Genomic DNA, 13,465 nt, shown 5'->3' with positions numbered 1-13,465 from the left:
ATTTTTTCAATTAGTGTTGCGTTAATAAATGATCGTGTTTCTTTAAGTAGAGTTGCGTTTATAAAATGCCTAAACTTCTTCCATTGAGATTATGGAAATCATCTGTTGAAATGAACTACATATGATGTCTGTTGGTACATAATTATGTCTTATAAAAATTTACTAAATCTTTTTTGATTTAAGTTTGTTTCAGGTACCATTGTATCATCAATGATTTCATTGAAGAAAATGATTAAATAAGAAGAAATAAATATAATGATGTGACGTTTAAGACTCTCCTGTTGGTAGTTAATAATATCCTACTAAATAGAATTTTACTAAATATTTTATGATTTAAGTTTGTTTCAGATGTTTCTGTGCCATCGACAGAAGCTCAAAGAAAATGATTAAATGAGAAGAGATAAATATAAAGATATGATTGAGTCTCTCCTATGGGTAATTAATTGTATATGTCATAGAGTTTTATCAAATTTTTTATGGCATAAGTTTGTTTCAAATGCCATTGTGCTATCGACAAAAAGAGATTAATATTCCAAATTATGTCCCAATTCCAAATATAATATCCCATTCCTTTTTTTATTCTTCTCAGGCTTTTGTATAAAAAATTTTTCCATAAGTAGATCTTACTGTAACTAAGATTTTGAGAATTAGGAAACATATATTATTTTCTTGAAGTATTGAATAACTACATTCGTTTATGGTTACAAGATTTATTACGTTTTCGTTATTTACACAAGTTCGTTGTAAGTTTTGGACAAGGGTCCAGAGAAACATTGCAAGATCTAGAGAAGAGAATCGCGTATCCTTACAAAAAGAACTCTATACAGGCATTTTTATCCCCAATGTCGCTATGAACCAGTGCCACGAATACGACGAAACGACAACGCTCGTTTGTTATACATTCGTCGAGTGCTTTCGACGTAATCTTATAATCTTTCTACACCATAGATCGCCTGAAATTATTGCACTTTGTTACAAACTTTACAAAACATCGTGACGAAGAATTTTCATTATTTTTAATTTAATTTAAAGTAAGAATATTAGATTTAGTATAGCTATTCAAATGATTTGAACTATTTTTCTTTTTTTTAATGAATTTTCTGCATGTAAATATGATCTTAAGTATTTATTGGGTGTCATTATAGTTTAATCGTATAAGAATAAATATTTTGAAAAATTGAATTCAAAGAAAACAAATTAAATCATTCTAATAATTATAAATTTTTTAAAAATTCTTAAAAATTCACGTCGTTCGATGTTTTTTACTCAAACTGAAAGCGATCGTAGGTGCACAAAGAACGTTAGTCAGAACAAACGGTTTCATGTAATCCGAATCATAAACATACAACATTTTTATATCTTTTTTTTTTGTTCGTTTTCTTAATTCCTTGCTTATTGATTACGAGTGTTACGTTTGCGCGTCCATTCTTTTTTTCATTTCTTTTTCTCCCTCTGTTCTCTTTAACTGTAAATTTTTACGATCTGTACCCACCACCACGTTGGTCCCAGTTACGCGATTTTTCTTTTTTTTTCTTCGCAAATTAAAGAACTAAAATAAAAAGAACGCTCCACGCGACTAATAAAACCCTCGCTCTCGTTTTTCGATTCTTTCCACTCCACAGAAATGTCACTAGAGTATCTTATCTATTAATTAACTTTTTGTCGGAAAAGAATCGAAGAAATGACGAAAAAAATCATACAAGGTATTTCCGATTCGAACGTAAATTACATTGTTCATTAACAGATGTTTATTTATTATCCAGATAAGAATCAGAAGTATCTTGTAAAATGAGGGTATTGTTTTCGGAGCAGCACCTCGATTCAATGGAAACTAGTTTACGTTTAAGCGTTATAATGGATTATACACTCGTTTATTGCCACATTCATGCAAATGTTCCGTGGTCGTGTACACGAGGAGACGTCCAATTGGTTTATATTTTATCGTTCAGAAATGTCTGGCCCCTTTTTGCATATTTGATTTCATTGTAAAATTACAGATAAATCGAATTGTAATGATTTTACTTTTATTTTTAATCGTGTTTATAAATATTAGTTTGGTGCATGTGAAACATTCATTTTAATTCAGTATGTTAACTAATACTACGAAACGATTAAATTAAATTTTGAAAACTAACAAGCAATAGAAAAAATGTTGTTTGTAATTGTCAGACATTTAATTCTCGACAAGTTCTTTATCTTTAAATTCTTTAATTTCTGAATCATAGGTTAGATCCAGGGAGATTTTTCAAATTAGTAAAAAAATTTCTGACAAAATAATGAGATTTCTGATAAATAGTAATAGAATCATAATACAGTCAATAATTTAGATTCATGGTTTGCTGATATCATAAAAAATACTAATTAATAGTTATTTTATCATTAAAATAATATTTGCAATTCTTACTCTCTACAAATTGATAAAAGTCTCCAGACATTTATGAACGATGATGTATATTCCTGTTTCTAACACCTTTTTAGTCTTTGGTGTGCATAAAACGCGACGTGGTTCTTTTCTCCTCGTTCTCGCGGCAACAGGACTCTCAATCTCACGAAACACCGTAGCACATAGTCGGAAGCACGTAATAATCGATGCATCCTATACAAGTTTGCCGAGTTGCTCGTTTGCAGCAGCTTTGATTCGTTCGAACGTACAGAAACTTGTCTCTGATCGATTAGCCAGGAGCTGATCAAGTGTTCTCGACTTGTTTTACCGCTGGCCCTGAGGAAATTATACATGTATAATTTAGATCTTAGTCGAAGATTCTGTCCTTCTGGAGGCTCGGTAACTAGACTGTGAACTTTTATGCACTTGTAGGAAATGTAAAAACGCAAATGTACATTGCGTTGAATGATAAATCTACTTATTTTTCAGTAGAAAAATGTTGAAAAATTTTTCTAAAAAAGCAGTAGGACTTTTTTTAATATTAATTACGTTTATCTTGAACGAAATCTGACTGTAAACTACTATCACACGAATTTCAGCTATATAATCGATTAATCTTCCGACGTATCGTTATAAATAAATAATTCTGTCGTATTTTTAATGAAATAGGAAAAATGTATTATAGTATCTTAATAAAATATCCCAAATGTCTCTTATAATATCTCGCGAGTGAAAAATTCTTTATTTATCTTTTATCGTTTCACTTCTCTAGCTCTGGAGTATTGTAAATTTGCATAAAAATTCACAGTCTATTTATTTTGGAATTTAAAGGTTTAACTGATCGAACTCCACCGAGCCAGAGATTATTTCTTTGCCACAAAATTTTAAGAAAAGAAGTAGAAATAAAGAGACCGTAACTATAAATATCGAGGAGAGATTGCCATAGAGACGGGAATAGGAAATATGCAACACTTGGCTAGGAGGTCGGGGTAGTAGGGAAATATGAATGATAGTTAAAAATCACTGGGGCGTTTGATTCGCTTAACAAGTACTATCTCTGTCGACTTCACCTTAAACGCTAGAGTGGATCGTTCTGCGCTGGTGATTAAGTTAAATTACCGGGATAGCGGAGACAGAGAGAATATTCATATGGTGCGCGCCTTCTGTTTTTAGTGCGGCTGCTAGGTTAGCTAGGACAGCGTATACCGGACTAGTATACAATATGTATATAATATTATATAATATAATAATAATAATAAAAATAATAATATATAACGTAGGTATATATTAAAGTTAATCCTATGGATTTTGTGTTTCGATTCGTTTGAAGTTGTTTTGGGGCTAGGCTAGGATTTTTCTAAAACTGCTCAGGTTCCAACACGTGTTTCTTACGAATAATCTCACAATTCGGGAAGTATCGAAAAAGTAGCTGTTGAGGACGAGTTATTAAACGGATGGCAAGAAACGTATCTGAATAAAATACGTAGAAATTTCTTGATCAAGGGGCTACGTCACTCTGACGATTTAAAAAGATTAAACATTTAAGAATCTTTTTAAAAAGATTAAACATTTTCATTTTTGGAGCGTAAAATGTTATCTATATCAAAATCTCTCTTCTTCTCGAAAAAATTGTTCTCTCATCTGTTTGCTTTGAAATCGACTTTCTTTTAATTCTGAAGAAATATTCTATGCAACGCATATTTTACAATTCAATTTGGATTGAGATTTCTTTTAACATTTTGGAAGAAAGATTACATTGAAGTTTGTAGATGGAAAAAAAAATTTTTACTGCCTCAAAGTGTTGTATCCTCTTAATCCATCACATTCGATCACGTGTTCGAACCCATTGGGTTCTGGGCTATTTTCTCGAAGAAGCAACAATAGCGTCGGCAGTTGAGCAAAATCTCATGTAATCCACCTAAATTTTCTACGCCTCGGTGCATCGAGATTAACGTAGAATCGACATAAATTGAAAGAATTTCTCTCTCGATATTAATCAGTCGATTGATCGACTGTTCGTTCGATCAGCTACCATGTGGCTGAAGTTTTTCGTTTCTTTCTTTTTTTTTTTTTTTTCTCATTCGAATCACCTCGTTTGTACGAGGATATCGAGGTTCCGGCGAAACTTAACTGCTGTGACTATACGCTGTGTTCGTGTAAGGTCCGCTGTAGATCGATGAACCCGTCGTCGAGACAGTCTTATGTCGTCTCTTAGCCAGTAACGCTAAAATAGCCGCGACCACCATCAGCATGAGGATCAGACCCGCGATCGCGATGCCGATGGCGAAGCTCCTCTGCGATATACAGATGTCATTTGGATCGTCGATAGTCTGCAAATTGTATCGTAAACGTGAATTAAGTGGACGACAAATGTTCATAAGTCTCTTTAGAATTTTTCAAAACTGTTTTGGAGCTACAATAGGTTCCTTTCTACTCTACTTTAGGAAAAAAAAATGTTTTAAATTTTCTAACAACTGACTGTCTTCGAATTAGGATACTCTTTTTTGTCATTTATTGATCACAGTTGATATTATCATCGCGGAACATTCTAACAAACTAACACTACGTGACTGTTAGCAGACTTGTGAATTCATCATCGCACATTCTCTAATTATCTAGATGCATAATTAGTTATGTCAAATATCCTCATATTTAGAGCAAGAGTGTATATCTATATCTGTTGTAGTACGTGTATTTTTGAATTATGATTCTTCTTCTCCAACTTTTTCTTCGAGAACCGCGAAAATGGAGATGAATATTAATGGGACTAACCCTTTCTCTGAAGACATCTTCGGAGTAGTCCGACTTGGAACCAATGTCCGAGGCTTCGTTCACGTACAGTCCGCTGTAAACCTCGATGGTTGCTGGTGTACCTCCGTCCAGGCCTACCACATCTTTCACTGTATTGTCATTCGCAGTGTCCCTGCGTCGTCTCGATACTGAATTACACGCTGGTGGCTGAAATATTAGATAGAATATTGATGATTTCTTTTGAACACTTTCCAAGCGACTCTCCGTGGGATCTTTCTTCCATTCAATTGTTTACGGAACAATTACCAGACTGCGGCTTTTTACGCACTTGCGAGGAACTTATGAATGCAAAAATACGGAGAATACACAGTGTGCGAAAGTATACAGAATAACAAAAGACCGTCTCTTTGATTATATTCATAAAAATACATAAAATTGTAGAGATTCACAGTCTAACAATTACACAGTCTTTCTCTGTTTTTGTATTCCAAAAATATGGAATTGAGTAAAAAAAAAAAATCAGTCTAGTAATTACGTTATTCTTTCTTAATTTTCTAAACGATCTTCGAAGAACTTTGAAGAACAGAATTTTAATTACCGTATTGCTGCATCCTCCACCGTGTTTTACACATAATCTGACATTGCACTGATAGTAGACACTGGCTGTATAGGGGAATTTATGCGCCTGGAAGTTCACCTTTGCCTCCGTTTTATCCTCGTTGTACGTGAATTGTCCCATAATTTCACCATCTACTGGACAACTGTAATAACAACACGATTTTTCTATAGATAAAGATGTGCAGAATTTCAGAGGAATTTTAATCCATCGAAGACTAACATCGAGTTCACATATTTTTCAATTAATTTACATAATTGGATTTTGTCTTTCAACAGCGCGTTTGCAATAAGAAATTTCAAAGAACAATAGAAGATGGAAAAAGATAAAACATTTGGATAGTTTTAAAAAGAAGAAATTATTCCTAAAAAAAAAAAAAAAAAAAGACACTGACAGATTAAACAGATTAAAGAATGCTTTTCAGTGAGTAAGACTGTGAAGAACAGCATTCGTATCCAGTTATCATAAATTCTCAACACGTACTTGCTTCATTTTTCTCGTATAACTATGTCGTACAACTGTCCTTCAGAGAATACTTCTATTTTAGAAATATTCCTCATTGCACGAACAAATCGAGAGCGAAAGTATGTGTGCAACCTGTTGTACAGATCAGCTGATTTGCTTATGAAAAGAAGTCAGTGAACCGACCCGCTTTGTACCCTGAATTCCGACTTTTGAATAATTCATGTAACACTCTGACGCAAGCAATTTATTTGTATACCGGTCAAAGAATTGTTCTTACGTTCGCTATCCTGTCTATTATTAAACGTCTCCGTGGATGGAATAAACGTATGAAAATGAAGACGATTTTTGTTCGGAGGATATGTGTTGGATGACCAATTTATTGATTCTCTAATAGACGAAACAGTACAGCAAGATTGTTATGACATATTTTCCAAGAAACTCGTCAGAAAACATGTGCACTGTAATCGTAATTCTGACAAAGTATCGTTCTAACTCTGAAGAATCACCTGTAGCTGTTCTAATCAGAATCTATATAAAATCTCGATCGTAAGAACTACTAGGATAATAAAACGTCGTTTGTCCAAGTTACAAACTTCATACACGTATCGCGAATAGATTTTATCTCGATAATAGTTCTACAGAAAGAGATATAATACTGATTCTACTGTATTTAATCATCCTGAGAACGTGTCCATCAGAACTTTAAGTTCTTCAAAAGAGTCATCTACTGTAATCCTATACTTCTCCAAACATCGAAGGATACCAATAGCTTACAGTTTCGAACGTCATGTTTGTCATTAACGTCTCTCTAACGCCGGGTGGGTGACAGAGACGAGATATGCAAAAGCGAAATTACCCCTCGTCGTTTATAAGCCTCTGCTCTCCCCATCCTAGGCCGTCGCGCACCAGACAGTCGGAGATCTTGAGCCCGAACATTTCCTGTTTGTCGATGCTAATGACCAAGGTCAGAGGGTCTCCGATCTTTACGTTTTCCGCCACTTGATGCCTCGTTGGATCTCCGCTGAAGATCTTCATCGTGCATCCTGGCATAGGAGCTGTTGCCTGTCGGGAGACGTAAAATCGCAATTTATTATTCATCTGCGTAACGTTGAATCCCCGATCTTTCGTTCCGTCATTGCCTCGTTCTTTTTTGCCCGGCCGATGAGAAAAAGCTTCTCGAGGCTCTCGTAAGAAGGTTTGCGTTAAATTAGAAAATAAACTCATCCTTAATCTGCCATAATCAGACGTTACGTTTGACGTTGATGTAACTCGGACCGTGTTAGAGTTTATGGGAATAATTGAATTGAACACGCGTATCTTATTGAATGTAGGATTTCAAAGGGGAAATGGCATCGTTACCTGAAGTGGCAGGGACTGCAGCATCGCCACGTGGGTTTGATCGTTCGTTACTACCTTGTCTCGCGTTTGATATCGGCATCTCACGTGAAAACCTCTGCCCTGGTTCGTGATCAGCTTCAGGTGTGGCTGCACCACGATAGTGTTGAAGTACTCGATACCGCCGTCGTCCTGTAACAAAAAGTTCCAATAATTTTTTCTTCCTTTTTTTTTTTCTTAAATGACAGAACATTATTCCAGGTTTTATTAATCTTTGATGTTGTTACGTTGCTACGATCTATCGAGATCTATCGTGGTTAGTTTGTTTTTGTCCAGCTAGATCAGTTTGGCTACAGAGTAAATATTCCATTCCAAAAACGAACGATTCATATTAATAATCATTAATCTTCAGATTTTTAAATTAAAGTAAATACTGTAAATTTGAAATTTTAATTATAACACCAGAGATCTGTTAATTTCGCCGAGTGACATCAGTATTTCCTTTCCCTCCCGTTGCTTTAATTTTTCTTTTTGCATTACGGTTACAGTCTCCTCATGATAAACCTACACAAATTATAAATTACGCCCCTTCTCTGTTTACTATAAAAATTATTCGCGAATGAAAGGTTGAATCGAGCCAGAATCACTTCGAACCAAAGCAGTTCTTTTTCACAGTAACAGATCCATAAAGTAAATCAAGCGACACCATAGTGATTCTTATCTGTCCCCCGTTTCTACATTGTACTATTGTGGCGAGATCGTTTGGATGGTAAGCAGTTGAAACAAGCTTCGCAAGAACGCAATGCGTATACGTATAGGTGGGTTTCGGTGCCGGCTGTTGCAATTCTCGGTTACGAGCATTTCGGTGACGCTGATCACGTTCCCCGCGGACTTTCAGTCCTCTGAGCAATCCGTCTGTCCTTGCACCCTGCTAGCAAAAACCGGACCGTTCTCGCTCCTCGCATTCTCTCCTCCGTTGATTCCTTCGTCTCGTTCGTTTATACTGCCGAGAAAGGAGCGGCATCGTCATTTCTTCCCTTGGCCACGTTCACTTTGCTTTGCCAAGCCAGCTTGTTTTCCCTCTCGTGCACGCAGTGAAATTGATTACTTATTAGTTTTCTCGATGATTCCTGTCTGATTCACGTTTCACTGGAAACGATCCACTCGAGAACATTCGAAATGGAAAATGTCCGAAGGTTTATTGGCTCGTGAAAGTATTTGAACTGTAGAAAATTTTTATTGGGACAGTTGTATGGAAAATGTTGTACAATGTATAATGAACTAAGAAATGTACATAGTACTAGTAATATATTGACAATTTTATTCGGAGATGGAAATAAATAATACACATGGAATATCATAGTTTTACTAATGTAGTAATAGTGAAGCACGGTTGTGTGTGTTATACGTATTATATGAATTATTTTGAAATTTAATTGGCATTGCAGAAAGACATGAGTGTCGTGATTATATTGGTAAATTCTGAAATGAATCAGAAAGTAGTTTAGTAAGAAATTAGTATACAACATAACTAATAATAACTTTCTTAGGTATGTTAAAGTCGCACTAAATATTCAAGCTTATTATATATTATTAAAACATGTATTATTAATTATTACTATATTGTATTAATATGAAATTAATAAATAATAATTATCTATTTAAAAATAAACAGATTTTGTGAAATATAATATATTTTTATCAAATATACATCTTACAATTTCTATATATATTTCCAAATTTGTTTCAAACTTCACCAATATACACACACACACACACATATATATATGATAATCGTCTCATAATAATGTTAATGAAATTTCGCATGTAGTCATAAAGGGCGCGTACAGATGTTCGAATACTTTCGCGAGCTCGTGCAAGCTGTTTTCTTTGTTCGAGATCTTTTCTTCACCGCCATCGGTAGTCATTTATTTTTCCAACGTCGATTAACCCCTTTTGGCGCATCCATGCGTGTCGAATCATTACTATTAATACGAACGATAATCGTTAGTAATGAGAGTAATTCGCAATCAAAGCTTCCTGCTGCAACGGCCGACAATAAGTGTAATCGAACAACCACTTGGTTCTTAGAAAATAGAGACAATTATCTGTGGGCGTTGAAACTGCGATTACGTGTTTACCTGGCTGTTTGCTATGTCTCGATTGAATTGAACGAAACAAAAGAAGGAAGATTGTTTGAAGTTGAAGAGATCGATTTATGTGATTTGTTAGAAAGTTCTACGTTTCGTCATTAAAACGTGAATTTTTATGTAAAATCATGTTTTTAAACGTTGCAGAATTATACTTTGGATATTTTACGTATTTTTTCACGTTACGTGCATTCTGCATGATTTTGTGCTTCAAATTTTTCTATAAATGCATAAAGATTTACAGTCTATTTGTTACTAATTTATATCGCAGAGAACGTAAAATACAGGCTAAAATACTCTAAATTTTAGTAATTACATGGTACGTTAGAAAGTTAATGAGGCTGATCTTGTCCCTCGGAAATTGATAGTACCATTAAAACTGTTTCATCAGTAGGGATGTATGTACAACACATTCATACTTTAGTTTTCGTATCACTTAAACTGCGTTTATCTGCAATTTTTGCTTTACGTTTTAATCAATTGGCCATAAGTTGCTCAACATTTCTCACGTGAATATAATGTTGACCAAATTGAAACGACGTCCAATTATTCAACCAAAATAACTCGCGACAACGAAAGCCTACGTCATGTAATTAAAAAATTTTTTTTTAACCAGTCTTATTGTTTCTTTAATATTAACAGAGAATATAGATTTGATCAAAGAATAAAATATTCTGGAAGAATAACATATGCTACGATTTACTTTATGGAGGAGACATCTCCTGCTTTCGAGCGGCGCGGCATTGTAAAGCAAGAATCACGACCTTGACAGGATCTTCCGAGAAATCGTGATCGTTGTCGTCGACGCGGTATCATTAACGCGAATTAATTATCCTTTCGTTTTATCTCCTCGCTGAACTATTAAACCGCTAACAAAGTGTAATAAAAATGTCCAGATATCACGATAACAGAACGAATCATGCTAGCTAGAAAAAATTATAGCACGATCGTATCTTGCGCAACAAAATTGGAGGGATCCGATTAAATATCATAATTGTAATTATCAGATATCTAGAATAATATCTGGCCTCTATTCTATAAAATAGAGTATGTTATTTCTCGTGAATTTAAATTGTTTGGAATCCCTAAAACAGATGATTAAAAATGTTAATGAAATTTAATTATCAAACAAGTGTCTTCAACATTTATTTTACATAACGAATAATACACATCTTCTTGTGAAATATCATAAATTAATTATTTCGAAATTCGGTAGCAGATGATATGTCAAGATTAGTTTACATTGATATGACTACAAAGTTGATTGTTTTAGAGAGTTTACTCGAGAAGTTATAAAACTTTTTTCTTTCAATATAAACGAAATAATTCAAGTTAGTTTAGAGTAACAGAAGCCACAAAATTCCTTTCGAAGATCATTTCACAAAGTTTCCAACTTATTCTGAACTTGAAAATAAAATTATAATTACAAGGATTCTTCAGAAGTTTCTAAATTCTCTATCTTGCTTTAAACTCCATGAGACGAAAGGAATAGAAAACAAAAGTTTCTAAATTTTTTTTAACTCAAATACGAGTTAGATCCAAAGTACCAAAAATAAAAGACACGTAAGCCTTCTCGAAAATCATTTTCTAAATCATCCGACTTGCTTCGTACCCAAGGAACAAAGCAACAAAGATCCAAAATCCAACACGAGTCCTTCCATCGGAGCAAAGAACTATTCCTATTGCCGTATCCGCCTTTCCCCACGAAGTTGTGGCACTTTCTGCGTCACAGAGAGAGGAGAACGGTGCGCCTTTGCGGAGGCTGGGCGAAAATTCTCAAGGTACACCGTGTATATCGAGCAGGCAACGACCTTCGACGAAGCTCGGCGTCCGACCTCAGCAAGGATACTCGCAATCTGCAGTGCATCGGCCCGAGTCTCGTCAGATCGCTGACTTTACGTTTCACACCTACCTAGCAACGAGGGGGCACCCGCTTTTATGGTCAGGACAGAGAGCCGATCCTGGACCCTCTTGGCGTACAAACGTGATCATGAGCTGTTTGCGGTGTGTACATACACCACATTCCGTGATGTGACCTGAGACAGATGGAATCACTTCGAATCTGTACATTTGACCACAAAATCACTTGAAACATTTTTCATTTTTTATTACTAATCCCTGTCAGAGAGAATAAAATCTGCGACCCCTAACTTGGGTTCTACGTTGTTTAATTGTGGAATTTTTCATATGATTCAAGTTTGTCATTAATCTCTGTTAGAGGGAATAAAATCCACGACACACCCTAAAGTCACACTAGAAACTCGAAACTCTTTAACTGTCTTGATAGATCTTGAGTTTTAAAAATCTTGATTGTTTTGGAAATGTTGAAAGTCTCGAGGGTTGACAGGATCCGAATGTTTAGTATTTTTCAAACAGAGAATTATTCTACGACTATTTTTCTAAATGCAGAATCGTAAAATAAAAGATATCTTAAAAATCCAGAAAGTACAGGTTCATTGCTCGTACCAACCTTATTGCAATTTTCAAAACTTCCAAGAAGTTTTCGAGAATAATTCGTAGTTTAAAATTCTCGAAAGTCTTGAATTATAGTGAGTTTAGCACTATGTGTGCAAATTCAAAGCGATTCCAAGTGTCTCGGATCCCATCACTGACCACACCCAGGTGCTCGGTCGCGTGTTGTCACACGATCTCCTTCTCTGTTAAAAGCAAAAAGGCATTCGTGATCATTTTTTAGGATTGTGTTTCTCAGTGAAGACCACCCTGGTGAACGTGATGGATTTTTACGATTTTGCTGTTGCTTTAAGCATAATTTTCTGCGGTTCGCCTCGACCGTGATCTCTTCTGTTTGTATTATCCAGATGGGAAATTCCTAATTCTTGGTTTCCTTTATTTGCACAGATGTTTGTTCGTCCATGTTTCTTCTTTTTGCTGTTTATAGACGTGATTTCTTGGATATAAATAGATTCTTCGAACTCTTACACTTAGTCGTAATTAATTCCACAAGTATGGAATGTATAAATAATAAAATATGTGTATTTCAGCATTTTTGAAATTTCTCATAACAAATTTTTTGTATTTAAATACTTGGGAGTCAGAGATTTACTGAGTTATTATTTATAGAATAGCTAAAAGATGGACGTTGAGGTACAGAATAATTTTTGAAGATCGAAGCAATCAATGGATGATGCAATATTACGTAAGGTATCTATTACTATAAATTGCAAAGCTTATTGTTGAAGGTCGATACCTACGCAACGAAATTAAACTTATTTACAGTTGAACAATTATAGGATACGTAGTGGTTACGTGCTTATTGAGTGAATAAATTTGTGACGATTTAATTAATTATAATTGTCGTTATGTAACTGCTCGTTGTTTCTCTATATTAATAGTTTCATTTAAGAAGGCTGTTTAAACAATACATATTTCAAATACAAAGAACAAATTAAAACCTATTATATAATAAGGTAGAAAAAGATTTAGGAAAGTCTGAAAGTATGTACTATTATAGAAAGTCTAAAATATGTATGTGTGTATTTCAATAATTTATGAGATTCAATATCATATTCTTCGATTTTATTAAAAACTCGTAGAACATGGAAAATTCGCTTAAAAAATGACTGAAAATTCTAATTTAATATCGAATTGCTCCGTTCAAGGTATTCAGTTTTACTCGAAAGACGTTCTTAGAATATCTGATTTTAATTCATTTAGCCAGGGGCTGCAAAATAATTAACAATTTCGAAGCATTAGCATCGACTCTTGCGAACAGCGCACGGTACACATCACACACGTCCATCATGG

The 13,465-nt window shown here is 34.6% G+C and overlaps 1 protein-coding gene across 1 annotated transcript in view; it reads right to left on the bottom strand.

Moving 5' to 3' along the window:
- Positions 1-694: 694 nt before the first annotated feature.
- LOC122529442 overlaps positions 695-13,465 on the bottom strand; it is a 77,311-nt gene continuing 64,540 nt past the window's right edge. Inside the window, exons 5-9 of the mRNA XM_043655575.1 lie at positions 7,575-7,742; positions 7,072-7,277; positions 5,733-5,895; positions 5,156-5,341; positions 695-4,713 (exon numbers count right to left, since the gene is read on the bottom strand). Of these exons, the coding sequence (XP_043511510.1) occupies positions 4,510-4,713; positions 5,156-5,341; positions 5,733-5,895; positions 7,072-7,277; positions 7,575-7,742 (927 nt within the window). The 3' untranslated portion in view covers positions 695-4,509. The remainder of the gene's footprint in view (positions 4,714-5,155; positions 5,342-5,732; positions 5,896-7,071; positions 7,278-7,574; positions 7,743-13,465) is intronic.

This window comes from Frieseomelitta varia, unplaced genomic scaffold (assembly GCF_011392965.1).
Source record: "Frieseomelitta varia isolate USP_RPSP 00005682 unplaced genomic scaffold, Fvar_1.2 scaffold_288, whole genome shotgun sequence".
Taxonomy (NCBI): domain Eukaryota; kingdom Metazoa; phylum Arthropoda; class Insecta; order Hymenoptera; family Apidae; genus Frieseomelitta; species Frieseomelitta varia.
The sequence above is the reverse complement of the archived record's forward strand: the minus strand, read 5'-3'. Positions and strand labels throughout refer to the sequence as shown.